Below are 15,932 nucleotides of genomic sequence, written 5' to 3'. Positions count from 1 at the left end.
AAAAAATCTGTTGTTATTGATCACAAGACATGTAACTGTTTTCTTGGGGTTAATTGTCCTTGAGGTTGTATAAACATAAATTCTGCTTAGTGCGAGTGCAAAAAAGGAGGGAGGCAATGACTTTAAATACCTTGAAGCTTGCATTAAGGGCAGCATCAGACATGAAGACTGTGCGGATTGTGTTGATCAGGAAGGCATCGTCATCGCATTCTTTGTATTGATTGATGATGCTCTGAAAGCAAATAGGAACAGAGAGATTAGCAATGTCTACAGTGGGACATCATCATGACTTCATCACATGTCCATGGTCTGACTTGGCTCCATCTGCACATGCATAACACTAATTGCACAATGAATCCTCCCACTAATTAACTCTGAAATAACCAGAAGGTCAATGACTGAGTGCCACACTGTATTAACACAGTCTTGAGTATGCCGATTTACAGGTCCAGAGGAGATGGAAGACCAAGGAAAACTTGGTCTGATCATGTCAGGGCTGGAACTAGAATTATCACTGAAGGTGATTAATACCCCCGCCCCTAGTGTCGCTTTATAGTATGTGATGTCATGAGGGCAATGACGTTGATACCAAGTTTGTGCACTTGTCGAATTGGAAACAGAATAATTTTAGTTTACTCTACAATTACAGAGTTGACACTGAGTTCCACAAGGTTTAGGTAAAAAGTGTGGTTACCATGGCAATGCATTGTCTGATACACACAATAGGGACATTTTGCATAACTACACTTAAAGACCATCATACACACCAAATTTGACCTTCATAGCTTGAATGGTTTATTTTGATACAAAAATGAGTGGTCACCATGGCAACACATTTTCCTTAAACTAACACATTGGTGTCTTGCAAAACTACACTTCTAGATCATGATACATACTAAATTTGACTTTAATTGCTTGAATGATGGAAAAGTTATTCGATCTGCAAGGTTTTGGTAAAATTGTGGTTACCATGGCAACGGCTTGTGTGACAAACACAAAAATTATGTGTTCCACATCTATACCTCAGGGCCATAATGCCTACCAAATCTGGTTTCAATTGCTTGAAAACTGTGGAAGAAGTTCACTCCACAGGATTTAAAATAAAAAAAAATGCAGTTACCATGGCAACGCATTGTTCGATACAAATACAAAGGACATTTTGCAAAACAACACTTAAAGAGCATCATACACACCAAATTTCACCTTCATAGATTAAATAGTTCAATTTGATACAAAAAATGAGTGGTTACCATGGCAACACATTTTTCTTATATTAACACATTGGTGTCTTGCATAACTACACCTCCCGATCATCATACATACTAAATTTGATCTTAATTGCTTGAACGATGTGGAAGTTATTCAATCCACAAGGTTTTGGTAAAATTATGGTTAACATGGCAACGCTTTGTCTGACAAACACAAAAATTATGTGTTCCACATCTATACCTCAAGGCCATAATGCCTACCAAATTTGATTTCAATTGCTTCAAAACTGTGGAAGTTGTTCACTCCACAAGATTTCGAAGAAAACATGCGGTTACCATGGCAACGCTTTGTCAAGTACAAACACAAAGAGTGTCTTGCATAACTACACCTATAGATCATCACAGATACCAATTTTGAAATTGATTGCTTAAATACTATGGAAGTTATTCAATCCACAAGCTTTTGGTAAAATTATGGTTACCATGGCAACGCATTGTCCGACAAACACAAACAACATGTCTTGCACATCTATACCTCAATATCATCATTTACCCTAAGTTTCATTTAAATCGCTTCAAAACTGTAGGAGGAGTTTGCGACGCAAGATTTTGCAACAGACCGCCCGCCCGCCCGACCAACATCACGCTGATTCCTATATACCCCCTTCACACTACGTGTGGCGGGGGTATAATGAGGATGTGTGATCTGGGGGGCGTTACATGAGGGAACTTGTCGGATAAAATATCTGACAAGTCAATTATATGGGACAAGTTTTGAGAAATTATTTAGTCTGATTTGCTGATTTCTCTGAACTTGTCGGATATAATTGACTTGTCGGACATTTTATCCGACAAGTTCCTTCATGAAATGCCCCCCTGACCCACATTGATCCACTGGACAGGGTCGAGCACAAAGGGCAGGTATTAGACATTCTAGTAGCCTGCTGCCTATCTCAGAACCTGGGCCATTCTCAGCAGAAAACTAACTGTATCAGGGCTATCATCAGAGCAATTATCCCCGACTAAATACTGGTTAGTTCTAAGGTTAGAGCAAAGATTAGAGTTAGGGTTAAGTTTAGAGTTAGAGTTTGGTGTAGGGTTAGGGTTAGGTTCAGGATAAGGATTAGGGTTAGGGTCAGGGGAAGGGTCTGGGGTAAATGTTCAGGGGGTAATTGCCCTACAACCAAACTAATACTAATATCAGGCTTGAGTGAAGTCAAGGCACTCACCTGCAGCATGCCCAGAGTAAGGTGAGTAAGGGCAAACTCCCTGCCTGAGTCCAGCTCCAGGGACAGCGACCTCTCAAACTCCCTCAGGTCCTCGGTTTCCTCCAGAGCCTCCTGGTCTGACAGGAGCCGCAGAGGGCTGGGGGCTGGGCTGAAGGCAGGACTGGCACATGGGCTGGGGATGGGGCTCACTGACATGGGGTTGGAGGAGAGGGAGGAAGGGGTGCAGGCTGAAGTAAGACTCAGGGCTGAGCCACCAGAATTCATCAGAAGTCCATGGCTAGTACTTCCTACTGGACTGGACCTGGTCCTGAAGACACAACAAGACAAAAACTGAATAAAGACTGGAGGAAAAGAAATATAAAAGTGATGTGCTGATATAGATATAATAGCTATTGCTACAAGTACTCCTACTGTATGCCACTTGCTGCTACTCTATTACTGTGATACTATTTATTCCACTAATCCTGCTGCTGCACATTTTTACTACACTACTGCTACAATTACTACGACTACTTCTTGTCATTCAAAACGTCTAAAATAGGAATATAAATTTGATGTATCATGTAACATACACAAGAATGCTACCTTTTGTACTTTTGCTACTGAAATAACACTGAGGATGATACACGTATATGTGTACATAGACATAGAATGTTTTATTATGCACAAATGTTAATAATAATAATAATAATAATAGTGGCTACTTGTATAGCGCACAGGTCCACTTTTCAGTGCTCATGGCGCTTCAAAAATGAAAAAATATCATATATTTACATGCATATACATATTCAAACATTTCAACAAAGAAAAAAAAATGGTAAACAAAAGCAAATATATACCATATAAAGAATACAACATATATCAATTAAAAATACAATATTAATCCAATATTAATGACATACAGCAATTACAGTCCTCAGTATGAAAGGAACAGATAAGTTTTAAGTTTGGATTTGAATGACTCTGTAGATGACAGTTCCCTTAACTGAAGAGGTAACTGATTCCACAATTTTGGTCCAATAACGGAAAAAGCACGATCACCATACCCATGTTTTACTCTGGGTGTTTGGAGTAAGAATGCATCTGATGATGAACGTAGCCTTCGTGTCGGATTGCATTTTTGAACAGAATTACTTATGTATATTGGGGAAAAAGAATGAACTGAATGATGTACTAATAACAGAATCTTGAAAATAATCCTTTTTTCTACAGGTAACCAATGTAAGGAACGGAGAACTGGTGACATGGAATCAAACTTATTAGTAAAAGTTAACAATCGGGCAGCAGAATTTTGCAACCGTTGAAGTTTTGTGACATCTTTTTTTGAAAGATTACACAACAATGAATTCGAAAAATCCAACCGAGAAGAAATCAAAGCATGAATAAGTATCTCAGCTGCAGATTTAGACAAATATTTCCTTATGAAACTTAAATTACGCAACTGATATCAAACATTCCGCTGAATATGAGTTACATGACTTCGAAATGACATTTCCTGATCAAATATGACACCTAAATTACGGGCTGTTTTCGACGGAGTAATGCAAGTGCTACCGATGTTGACATGACATGACTGATAATCAACTTTGCTTAACATATGCTTTGATCCCAATAACAGAAACTCAGATTTATCATCATTTAGTTTAAGGCCATTGGATGTAAGCCAAATTTTCAGGTCTTGCAAACATGCTTCGAGTTTTACAATGGCGGATGACAATGAAGACACAGTGGGTTTAAAAGACAAATAAAGTTGTATATCATCCGCATAACAATGATAACTAATACAATGCTTGCGAAATACTTCACTAATTGGTTGTATATACAGAGAAAAAAGCAGCGGGCCTCCAACAGAACCTTGAGGTACACCAAACTTTGTCATAGTTTTACAAGAGGTAGAATCACCAATTCTGACATAATGAGATCGATCACATAAGTAGGATATAAACCAATCAAGAACAGTTCCTTTGATGCCCAAATATCTCAATCGCTGAATCAGAATAGCATGGTCGACTGTGTCAAAAGCTGAGCTCATATCAAGCATGATAAGAGCAGTGATGTTACCACTATCTAATTCTCTGAACACAATATCTGATAAGTTGACTAACAGTGTTTCTACACTATGACCCATGTAAGACAGGCACCCCTTTTGACACACTTCTTGTCAGTAAAAGCATGCAGTTAATACGGTAATTGTTGACTCACAGTGTACACAGGTAATTTATAACGTAGAGTGGATTTACAATTATAGATCCCATTCTAATTCAAAGTGAAAATAAATCATATGTATAGATTTGGTATGGCACTATTTTCTCTATTAGAGGCACCAGACTTTCCCCCAGAAAAGAAAAGAAAAAATCTTTCTCTCCTGACCTATAATGATTATTCTGGATTCCATGAGCACTGAAGTTCTCCTGGCTACAGCTAAGTCCAGCAGTATGAAGCCCATCCTCCTGGTCAACAGACATCCCACGACTCTTCAATAGCCCTGAGCTGTTTCTCACATGGCCAATATTGACATCATCACCTGACCCGGTCACCTGACCTGTAACAAAAACCAAGAACTTATTTGAAGTAAAAAACGACACAATGCTTGCTCGCACCAGGTATACTCTAGATGCCACTACAGTCATTCAGTTTGATATCACATCATTATTTATAACATCATTACTTTTACAGTTGAAATGATTTTCATCCTTACATGTTTTGGGTCTATATGCTGAAGTGAGATGTTGAACCCTAATCACGCTGGGCTTTTTTGGCTATGTCAAAATCAGAGGGGGGTGGATTCTACTGGCCATCAGTGGTGCAATCCTATGAAATATGCCACGTGTGACACCCACATCGTTATCTACAAGATTGTGTCTTAAGCTTTGATGAAATTATCAATTACTATTTTGATTATTCGAGGATGCAAATTGAGCCTAAGATCTTGTTTCAGCCTAGCACTGAGAGTCTATTTTTTTTTTTCATCTGTATGTCTGTTTTAACATATTTAACAATTGCACATCATTAAAAACTTCCAAAAGTCATTTCAATTCTTATGTATTTCATCATTTTTGGAATTTATTATCTATTTCTTTGTTTTTTTAAACCCTTTTTTATTGGAAATTGTCAATGACCACTTTTCTACCATAATTAGCATCAAATTTAAGCAATTAAAGTGATTAATAGTAATAAAAGTCAGGTTTTTGTGAGTTTTATGACAGAGCAGTTTTCCATAGGAAACATGAAAAAAATGAACAAAATTTTGCCCTTTTTGTGGCGACATGCATACAAAAGAGGGCATGGCTTCGTAACGGTATCTACGGACGTTGCAAATTTAGTCTCAAAAGTTGCGTGCGACATGAACAAAAAAAGTCAAGAAGCCTTGTGACGAGGCCTTCTTGCATTGCAGAATTATTGCATGAAATGTTGAGGAGGGGGGATTCTTATCCAGTGATAGCAGCACAAAAACATTTGAACCAATGGTCTCATTTTCTTCACATTTCACCAATGTGTTCTCTTATATTGCTGCATTCACTCAATCAACATTTAAATATGTATTTGAGGTAAATTCTCTTTAACGTTGACAAGTTTGTTTGATGGTAAACATATATAGAATTACTATAAGTTGTGTTATATGAAATATTGTCAATATGATCAAAACTGTCAACATCAAGACAACAACCAGATCCATACTAAATGCATTGACATGTACATGTGAGAATAAATTGTGAAACTGAGAATTTTATGCTCCAACAAAATGGGTTTCATACCATTTCTATTTCTGCTAGCTGGTCCATCCATCCATGGTATGTCTGCCTCTGCAGTGATTGGCAGGCTGTGATCACTCCCCCATCGCAGTACATCCCCTCCACTGCTGCACACCTCTTCTGGACCTACACCTCTAAGCTTGCCGAGTGAACCCGAGTGTTGGGTGGGCAGTGATAGGTTGGAGCCCTTACCCTCGGGGGCCTGTCGATTTCGGGAACCTGTAGGCAGTGCGGCAGTGGAGGAATGTTTCCCAGAGGGGGGTTTGTGCACTAGTTTCTTCAGCAGCTCCTTCCTGGCTGGAAAGGCCTTCTTGCCCATATCTAAGCCCTCATGGTCCAAATAGGAAAGCTGCTGGCAGCTCTTTCGTCTTCGCTCCCCAGCAACACGACCATCAATTGTCACTAAGGGCTCCCTCTTTGGTCCATCATTGAAAAGAGTGGCAAATGGGGAGGATGAGTAGAGGGCTTGGAGAAAAGATTTTACTTTACCATTTGTGGACTGGAAGACATTAAGAGGCAAGGCACGGCCGATGAATTTCTCAGAACTGCAGAAATAAAGCCTGTGATGCAAAGACAAGAGAAGGGGCACTAAGCTACAAAAACCACAATAATGTCAAGGGATACCTTACTGAAGTTTATATGATCATAAGGAGGAACAGGTTGATAGAAAAGTGGTCACTGAAACATAGCTATTAGTTAAAGACGCTCAATCGTCGCAGGCGATTTGCAACTCAGTAGAAAAGCATGACACGCTGCTCCTCCCGTTACCGTACCCCCCCCCCCCCCCCGTACGTACCGAATGCCGAACACGAAGCTACGCAACGCACCAGCGAACACCCAGCTAGACTACAAGAGGCGTTCGAGCCGTCCACCCTAATTTCAACATGGACGCCCGAATATCTACCGAATGGGGCCGAATGGGTGCATGCACGCACAAAACCGCATAACAGCCATGCGCATGAAAATCTCTCCTACGGGGTCCGGTCATGACACAATTGAGAGAGCTGTGTGTGTACGTACGTACATTGTACATGTACCTGGCTACAGTCTCTGTTTATTTGCACTGTGGTGCCAATTTCAGCAATCTAAGCAATGATATGTTAAAATTTCTGGAAATATCCTATAACAATATTATAGATTATTTATATAATACGTTACTGAATATTTAGTTTTATGAGTATGGTTTAATGAAGAAATATTAAAACCCTAAGCTTCATATATATAGCAAGTTGCAATGCATATGGCAGGTTGTTTTGATCATTGTGCAGTGATCTGCTGCATATCCCATGTCAGCTGTGATACGTTCGGCCGGATCGTAACATGCAAAGTCGATATAAGGTCATCGGTATGTCAATATCAATGTGTGTGGTGTGCGTGTACTGTTTGGAATAAAAATTAAGTACTGCTTCTGTTCAGTTCAGTTCGGCAAAGCCTTTGGTTTAGTAATGAAACTCCACAATGGAGATCAAACAGCCGTCCAACTCGAAAGACTGCGAACGTATTTACTTGTATGACGCTATCGCAGGGCCCCCTTTTACCAAGGCCGGCCACAGGTACACTGTGCAGTGCAACTGTGGCCGTTGGCCCTGCACAGGCACAGCCGCTTCCCCGTCCTGAATCTACACACGCCTGAGCAAGTACATGATACAGGGTCTCCGACCCAAACGTCCATGTTCAAAATGGACAGCTCTGCGGTCATGTCCGCAACCCATGACGGTGTGCCATCGTCCATGATGGCCATCCTCACATTTACCCGCACACATGTATCTATTGTCAACTGATTGTGGTCTGTACTCTAGTCTGATCTGATCTGACAAGTATAGTTGACGAGTGACGACGATCGACGATGCGATGATGAGAGGAGTCTACTATAGAAGGTGCATATATGTATGTACATATGTAAAGGCAGCTCAGGTGCTATAGTAACTACGGCTGGCGATATTGCGATCGCTACCGTGTATACCATGCATGCAATTCACATGTACAGTACGTACACACATCTCAGCTGAGCTCAGCGCTCAAGCGAGAAATCGAGATACTATAGCGTGATACATTGCAGCAGGGATGCTTCGTAGTAACTTCGGAAGCGAGTTTACGTGGCGCCACCCGCGGCTGAAATATATCCATGTACCCTCCCGATTGAGTGTCTTTAATACATGCCCTACAGTCTTTGTTCTGTCCTGTTTCTATTTATAAGATCTTTGTCTTAATGCTCTCTTCATTTACTTGTGTTCCTTTTCTCTCTTAATTCATTTCTTGACAAAATGACATAGAGCCAAAACACACTGACTGGCACGTATTCAGGACATGCATTGTCATCTTGCTGTTTTTACCATATACAGGAAAAAAAAATGACATCTGATCTCCAATAAGACAAAAGAGATAAATATGTCTACCTTACACCATTTTTTTTTCCCTCAATGAATGTCTTCATTGTGACTTTGATGAAGAAATAATGCAGTTACTTTGTTCTTTAAAAAAAGAAAAATTAGACCCTGCTTAGAAGTACAGTAAAAGTGGATATTTTTGCATGACTAATTTTTCATGCTTTCTTTGAAACCAAAAGCAACTATATATATGATGAAACAATGACATACCTCTGACTGGATGCAAGCTGTATGCTGACAATAGCTGCAATGTCTGGGGCAAGTTTTAGCGCACCCTTGGAGGATCTACAGAATTTATTCTGGCACTCCACATTGCCACAACCCTCAGTAATCTGGTAGTAGTACCTGCCACAATAAAAACAGTACAAAACATATCACATTTTTTTACAGACTTATTCACTTAAGAAACGTATTTGTTGTTCTCCATAATATTCTTAAGTTTATTATGAAATAAATCACAACAAATCTCAAACAAACTGTACAATATATTATTACAGCAAGATCAGTTGCTTGGTTACTGGATGCATAGCAGTATAATATATACCTTCAAGCCACACATGGGAAAATAATGATGTGACTACATACACTGTCAAATTTTTCACATGCAATTTGGAGCTTACAGTTTGATTACTAACATTACACAAGCTTTTAATGAAAATAAACTATATATGCAAAGTTCAAATTTTAGGGCAAACCTTTTCACCAGCTGCTCAAGGTAGGATTTTGCCAGTGCTCCTGCAGTGTTAGGTGTGTCATAGCTCCTGGCAGGTTCGGCTTCCTGGACCGACAGGTTGCTGTCTGAGAGTGCTGCCAAGTTGCTAGCACTAAGATTTCTGTTGGGTGAGGGAAAAGTGTAAAGCATTATCATTATTATATCAACTGCTGAGATTAAATTACTGTCTTGAAAGGCAATTTACAAAATGTTTGTGGCTGATATGTCAAGTGTAGATCAACAATTTTGTAAGTGAGGGGATATATATCCCAAGGAGAATTTGGTTAAGAGCAAAGTTAGTTAACCAATTGGGCATAACACAAGGCTTATGTGAAATATATCACATGAGACCAGACAAGAAAAGCTCATTCTATTAATTTCTGTGTCTGTTTTTTGATTAAGCAAAACATTCCCATGCCCAAACATATGTAATATTGCACGACTGCAATACATATCCAACAGGTAGCTTTGCTATAAGTGAAGGAGTAAGACTGTATTAATATGAGGACTTACCAATGGGTATGGTCAAATTTTAATCTTTGGAAAGATAATAAAGAAGACATGAGACCCAGTGGGTTTAGCGTTCAACTGAGTAAGTTCCCCTTTCACACATTCTTACAGATTATTACCTAATGAACATAGCAAATTTGGGTGCTTTGGGGGACCTCCATGTTGACATGGTGTCCATTTGTTTATTTCATCACATTTGTGATCACATCACATTTGTAATACCTGCCAAGTTTGTAGTATTTTTCACCATGCATTTTTTAGAAGATGAAAGTGTGAATAATAGCATGTGTAGCACTGGCCCTATGGTGCTGATCTCTGGACCCCAATAAACAATGTTCAAAGTACACTCACTCATGCCTTCATTCAATGTATTTCTGGCTTCATAGAAAAAAAGAAGATCTTTTACAGATTATATAATTTGGTGTTTGGGGGAGGGGGACATGAGTGCCCATTTGTGCTTGCAGTGTATGTTCTATCATCCTAGCAATAATACCTGCAAGATTTAGAGACAAATTTAACCATGCATTTTCAAGAAGAAGATGACAGTGTGAAAATTCGTCCCATTTCAGTCCCCCTCCTCTATTTGGGCCCCAACAGAATATCCCTGGATCTGACATGAACAAACTTGAAACTACGCTCAAACACATATTTCCTTATAGCATTCTAGCTCTGTCATTTCTATTTTTTTTTTTTTGGGGGGGGGATAGAATAAAGAATCTATAATTTGGAGGGAAATGTTTCTAAATTTTAGGGAGAGCATTGTGCTCATATGAAAAACAACAAAAAAAAAAAAAACAACAACAAAAAAACAACAAATGAGCTCCCATCATCCTAGGAATCTTACCTGCCAAGTTTGGTGGTATGTTGGTTTTCAAGAAGAAATTTTATGAAAGAAAGTTTATGCAGGACGTATGTATGCCTATTGCAATAGCTTAATACTTGAGCCTCTGGCACAGTTGAGCTCCAATCAAAAAGGTAGCTATAATTTGTACATTAGTGTGGCATGAAATGCAACATTCATTAAAAAAAGGAAGTCTTTCTACACTTGAAAACAGCAGCCTCCAGTATTCAAGTTCTCAGATGACTTGATTACTCCAATACACTTTAAAGGGAAGGTAAACCCAAAGAGCAATGTGGATTGAGTGAAAGCAGCAACATTAGTAGAACACATCAGTGAAAGTTTGAGAAAAATCGGACAATCGATGCAAAAGTTATGAATTTTTAAAGTTTTGGTGTTGGAACTGCTGGATGAGGAGACTACTAGAGGATATGACGTATGAGTGGACAACAATACAAAGAAAATATAAAGGATATTCAACAAAAATTCACTTTTCTAGAATTATGAAAGAGCAGTGGACCAACCGCTTTCAGAAAGCAGGGGAAATAATTGCAACCCTTAACATATGTCAATATCAAGTTGATGGAATTTGTAATTTTCATGAAAAATGGATTTTTGTAGTATTTTCTTTATATTTTCTTGATATTGTAGTCCACTCATACGTCATAACCTCTAGTAGTCTCCTCATCCAGCGGTTCCAACACAAAAACTTTAAAAATTCATAACTTTTGCATCGATTGTCCGATTTTCTTCAAACTTTCACTGATGAGTTCTGCTAATGTTGCTGCTTTCACTCAATCCACATTGTTCTTGGGGTTTATCTTCCCTTTAAGCCAGACTTCACTAAATCGGCTTTGTCAAAGTCTGCACGCATGAGCATAAATACTTTCTCTCTGGTAGAAGCATCCTGTTAAACATTACCAAATAGCAGTAGGAACAAAAAATGTCCAATGGCTATATGAGCAAACAAAATACACAAACAAGGAAATACTAAGTGAATATAAACAAACAAAAAGAAATTCTGGGTAATTACAAATGATGAGCTGACCTTTTCAAATCTGTCAATTTGGCAAGGCTGTTTGACCGCACTCGTCCCTCCAGAAGCAAGGCATCCACAGAGCCTCTGCGTGTGGTTGCAGCCAGCTTGGGCTGGCTGGAGGAGAGTTGTCTGCAGCAGCAGAAACAGCAAAAAACAAACAAATGATGACGATGATAATGATGATAATAATAATAGTAAATTTAGTAATAGTAGTAGTGGTGGTAGTAGTAGTGGTGGTAGTAGTAGTAGTAGTAGTAGTAGTAGTAGTAGTAGTAGTAGTAGTAATAATAATAATAATAATAATAATAATAATATTAATAATAATAATACCAATATAAATATACAAATAAATATATAAAGAATAGAGACAAATATGATGTATCACCATTCACAATCACTCCATCTACCATGTGTGTAGAACCTCTGAATGCTCAACCATGTCACAGATTGCTTCAGAACTGGTAAAATGTTCCTTCTTCCTATGAGAAATAGACTTAAAATATGAACCATACTAGTAAAATGAAAGTACACATACAGTGACAAGTCAGGAAATAAAGAGCACAACACTGAAGATATAATATGATTATGATAATATCATATATGCCCACAAAATTCAAATAAGTTTATAGTTGCAGCCATTTAATGGAATAAGAATTTACACCCCTGAAGGAATCTTACTGTCAGCTGGTGTGTTATTTACTGCCTCCTACATCTGTTTTCCACAGGGACTGTACCTGTCCACTGAGACAAGTTTGATGACATACACTTATAATGGCTATAAGTACCGGTAATATGGCTGATTCTCTTTTCCTTCATGAAAATTGGTGTCATGGTGTAGTGATTTCCAACCTCGTTAGAGAAACATCCGTCTTCATGTATTCACTCAAAAATACACTGACTGATGTATAAGAATAAGAGAAATGATACTGCCATTTTGTAACAACATAGTTGCGAAGTTATCTCTCCACCCACCCATCTCTCTGTGCTTCTCTCCACCCAGGAGTATAAATGGTTACCCGGTAGGATGAGAATGTTTATATTGGTTGATCAGCATGTGCGTGCCTGTAAAATGGCGACTGGCTGGAATGCTCCCCAGAGAGTGGAGAGTGAGCACTGTCAGTGCTGTTGGGAAATATCCAGACACCGGGGTAATAATACTGTATACGCCGAATATTTTGCGAATTACGAGAGTCAGCTGATATTCGCGAAATTAAAAACACGCGAAAATATCGACTCTGATCCTGATATGAATGTGACGTACGCGTACACATTTCTCCGTTCAGTACAGGACTCTACGATCGCGAATTTTCAGTAACCACTCGCGAAATCGTCGGAAAGTCTTGATTCGCAAAAATTTAGACTCGCGAAATATATGGCATATACAGTAGTATGTAGCGCTTTGAGCACTCTACAGAGTGGATTTAGCGCAATATAACTTAATATTATTATTATTATCTGAACAAAGATTGTAGGTGCCTACAAACACCATTTTGCTGAGATTTAATGATTTTGACTTGTTTTTCCTTTTTCTTTCAGTGCACATGTACAATTAATGCTTTAAAACATATAACATTAAGATGTACAAACAAAGACGTGAATCAAGAATGCCATGATATTCTAATAATTCAATCACTACATGACCGATTAATATACATCTTCACAAAATAAGTGCAATTCATGCAAGTTCCTTTCAAGACTTGATGGGTTATTCTTCCATGCAGATCTCAGGTAAATCATATTTTTGGTTTATTACACTTGAGTTACTTTATCATACAATAGTGTAAATTCCTTGGTAGTTCTATGTATCATACATGTACAACAGCCCAGAAGTACAAGTGTACCTGGCAAGTCTCAGTCGTCCTGATCCATGAGGCCTGTCCATGTTGGCACTGGGGATGTTCTTCTTTGGGATGGCCCCTGCAGGTCCCACAGGGGGCCTTCGATGGGTGGCCAGGGTGTTGGTGCTTCCACTCATGGGACTGTATACATGAAGGACAGATGTATTTGTAATGTACCCGTGTGATGGGGGAAGACAATTCCAAAGGGAACATGTGATTTGCTGAACTATAAAAACAATCAGCCACATTTGTTAATTGTACATGTAAATTATGAATATATGGCAGGGAATAATTTTCATTCTCGAAATTGAATAGCAATTTTTGTCGATGGACATACATTTTTAACAATATGGTATACAAGTCTATGTAATGAAATTGCTACGCTAATTACATTTTGTATAGCAGTCATACCAAAATGCATAGCAAATTGCTATGCGATACCAGGAAAATTATTCCCTGTAGGGCCTATGTACATTGTATCTGGACCATGGTTGCAGAGTAATACAGACGTATAATTGTATAACTGCATAAAATCTGCACCTTGTTTACTACTAGTGACTATAAATTTTGCATGGTTAACCTTTCTTTGTTCCAATACCAGAATACAACAATATTTTGATTTGATAACTTTTTATCAAGTAACTTATGTCCTTCCCCATACTCCTGAAATTGACATGACCTTGAAGTCAGCATATTATGCAGGATATCATTAGATGAAAACATTCAACAGCAAACTATCCTGGCTGCAGGTATCCTCAAATCATCATTTTATTTTTGCTTAATATTCCTGGTTCACATTCACAATGCTTGTCTTGTTCTCCAACAAGGCAGTCAGTATTTAAGGTGGGTTGCTAATAATAGCCGGGGGGGGGGGGGGGGGGGGGAACCAAAAATCTTCCTCACCTATCCCACATCAGTATATGATGACATAAATGGTATCCCGGAGACCAAATAAAAATCTGCCATTTTGTTGAATTATTACATTTTTTAAAAAGGTTGTACCCTGGGTGCCAAAAAGAGGAAATTATTTTGGTGCTGGAGCTAGCACGCGCTAGCCACTGCACTGCACTGCACTGAAGCACACGCAAGTGGTAGCACAGCATGCCATGCACGTATAGTATAACATGCAGTGGCATGGGAATGACTATGTACACGCACACACAGTGCATGCATTTTTCTCTGGCTGTCCTCGAGTGGACGTGAGGTGGCGCTACACAACGTGGTAACTCGGGGTACTATTGTACCCCGGGGTAACGCGTGATGCATCATATACAGATGTACCATTCTAATCATAATTTTGGTGTCACATCTCTTTGAATAGAAGTAGAGAATTGCAATCAACTGATTAGCAAAAGTCTGTGAATCATTGAATCACTTTCAAATCAAATCAAATTATCAAATTATTGTCAATATTCCGTATTCACCAAGTCTATTAATTCTTTTAAAAAAATCCTATGGTTTGTACAAAAAAAAATGTATTTGTATACATGTATTACGCTTGTTATGAATTGCAGAAATAAATAAATATAAAAATCAAAATCAAATCAAGCAAGTATATCTGTGAGTACATTTCCATATTATAAGCAGAGTTGCTTGCTTGCTTGCTTAATTCAAGTGGTGTTCTCGATTCACAATGCCAATGGCACTCCAAGTTTGTCTGTCCAGCATTGCAGTCTTTATCTCATTGGTGTCTCGACCAGTGTCTCTCTTAAGTGGTCAACAAAGTCGATTGAAGACATGAAGCTACCATCTATACACTAAATTTACTCATCAGTAAATATTAGTGTATAGATGATTGTTAGTGTATTATATTTTTCGCCCTGTTAGGGACGAAAATTTTGCATTTTCAATTATGAAATTGACAACTTCAAGACAAGAAAAGTGCCTTTTCAATATTGTTCATTTTGGTCTTAAAATAATTGATTGATTATTTGTTGTTTGTTTGTGTGCTCTTTTTGTTTTTTTTTCTTGGCAGCGCCACTCATTGATGACACGGGACAGGTGTCTTAATACTATGACTATTGAATCTGCTCAAAAGTGGCAATACACAAGAACAATCTGTCTGTTCAGAGGAGACTCTTGTTACGATTTTTTTTTTAAATTACTTTGATGGTTCTCATCTACCAGATTTATAGTCCCTATGGCCTAGATATAGATTCTATTTCAAATAGGGAGAGAATTCTGAGAAGTCAGATGGTATTCTTAGTGAAACATCAAATCCCCAATGGTATAGAACCTAGCTAGAATGATCTTTCGGTCAATCCAAAGACACAAAGTAGAATCTACCACTACATGGAACCTACAGGTGTAGTAGTACCATAACAAAGTACCACTACATGGAATTCACAGTACAATAATATAAAGAATATAAAGCAAAGGGCGTTTCAAGTTGTCTCTAAGGCCAGTGTTCGAGGCAACT

General features: G+C 38.5%; 1 protein-coding gene across 1 annotated transcript in view; it reads right to left on the bottom strand.

The window, feature by feature from the left end:
* The window catches only part of LOC140242724 (probable E3 ubiquitin-protein ligase HERC4), a 38,131-nt gene that overhangs the window by 20,447 nt on the left and 1,752 nt on the right, over window positions 1–15,932 (bottom strand). The window contains exons 2-9 of the mRNA XM_072322483.1: window positions 13,517–13,654; window positions 11,685–11,804; window positions 9,272–9,409; window positions 8,787–8,921; window positions 6,193–6,749; window positions 4,808–4,979; window positions 2,438–2,744; window positions 131–232 (exon numbers count right to left, since the gene is read on the bottom strand). Coding sequence (XP_072178584.1) covers window positions 131–232; window positions 2,438–2,744; window positions 4,808–4,979; window positions 6,193–6,749; window positions 8,787–8,921; window positions 9,272–9,409; window positions 11,685–11,804; window positions 13,517–13,650 — 1,665 coding nt within the window. The 5' untranslated portion in view covers window positions 13,651–13,654. The remainder of the gene's footprint in view (window positions 1–130; window positions 233–2,437; window positions 2,745–4,807; window positions 4,980–6,192; window positions 6,750–8,786; window positions 8,922–9,271; window positions 9,410–11,684; window positions 11,805–13,516; window positions 13,655–15,932) is intronic.

The sequence above is a fragment of the Diadema setosum genome, chromosome 19 (assembly GCF_964275005.1).
Source record: "Diadema setosum chromosome 19, eeDiaSeto1, whole genome shotgun sequence".
In the NCBI taxonomy this organism is placed as follows: Eukaryota; Metazoa; Echinodermata; class Echinoidea; order Diadematoida; family Diadematidae; genus Diadema; species Diadema setosum.
This window is presented reverse-complemented; position numbering and strand designations above follow the sequence as displayed.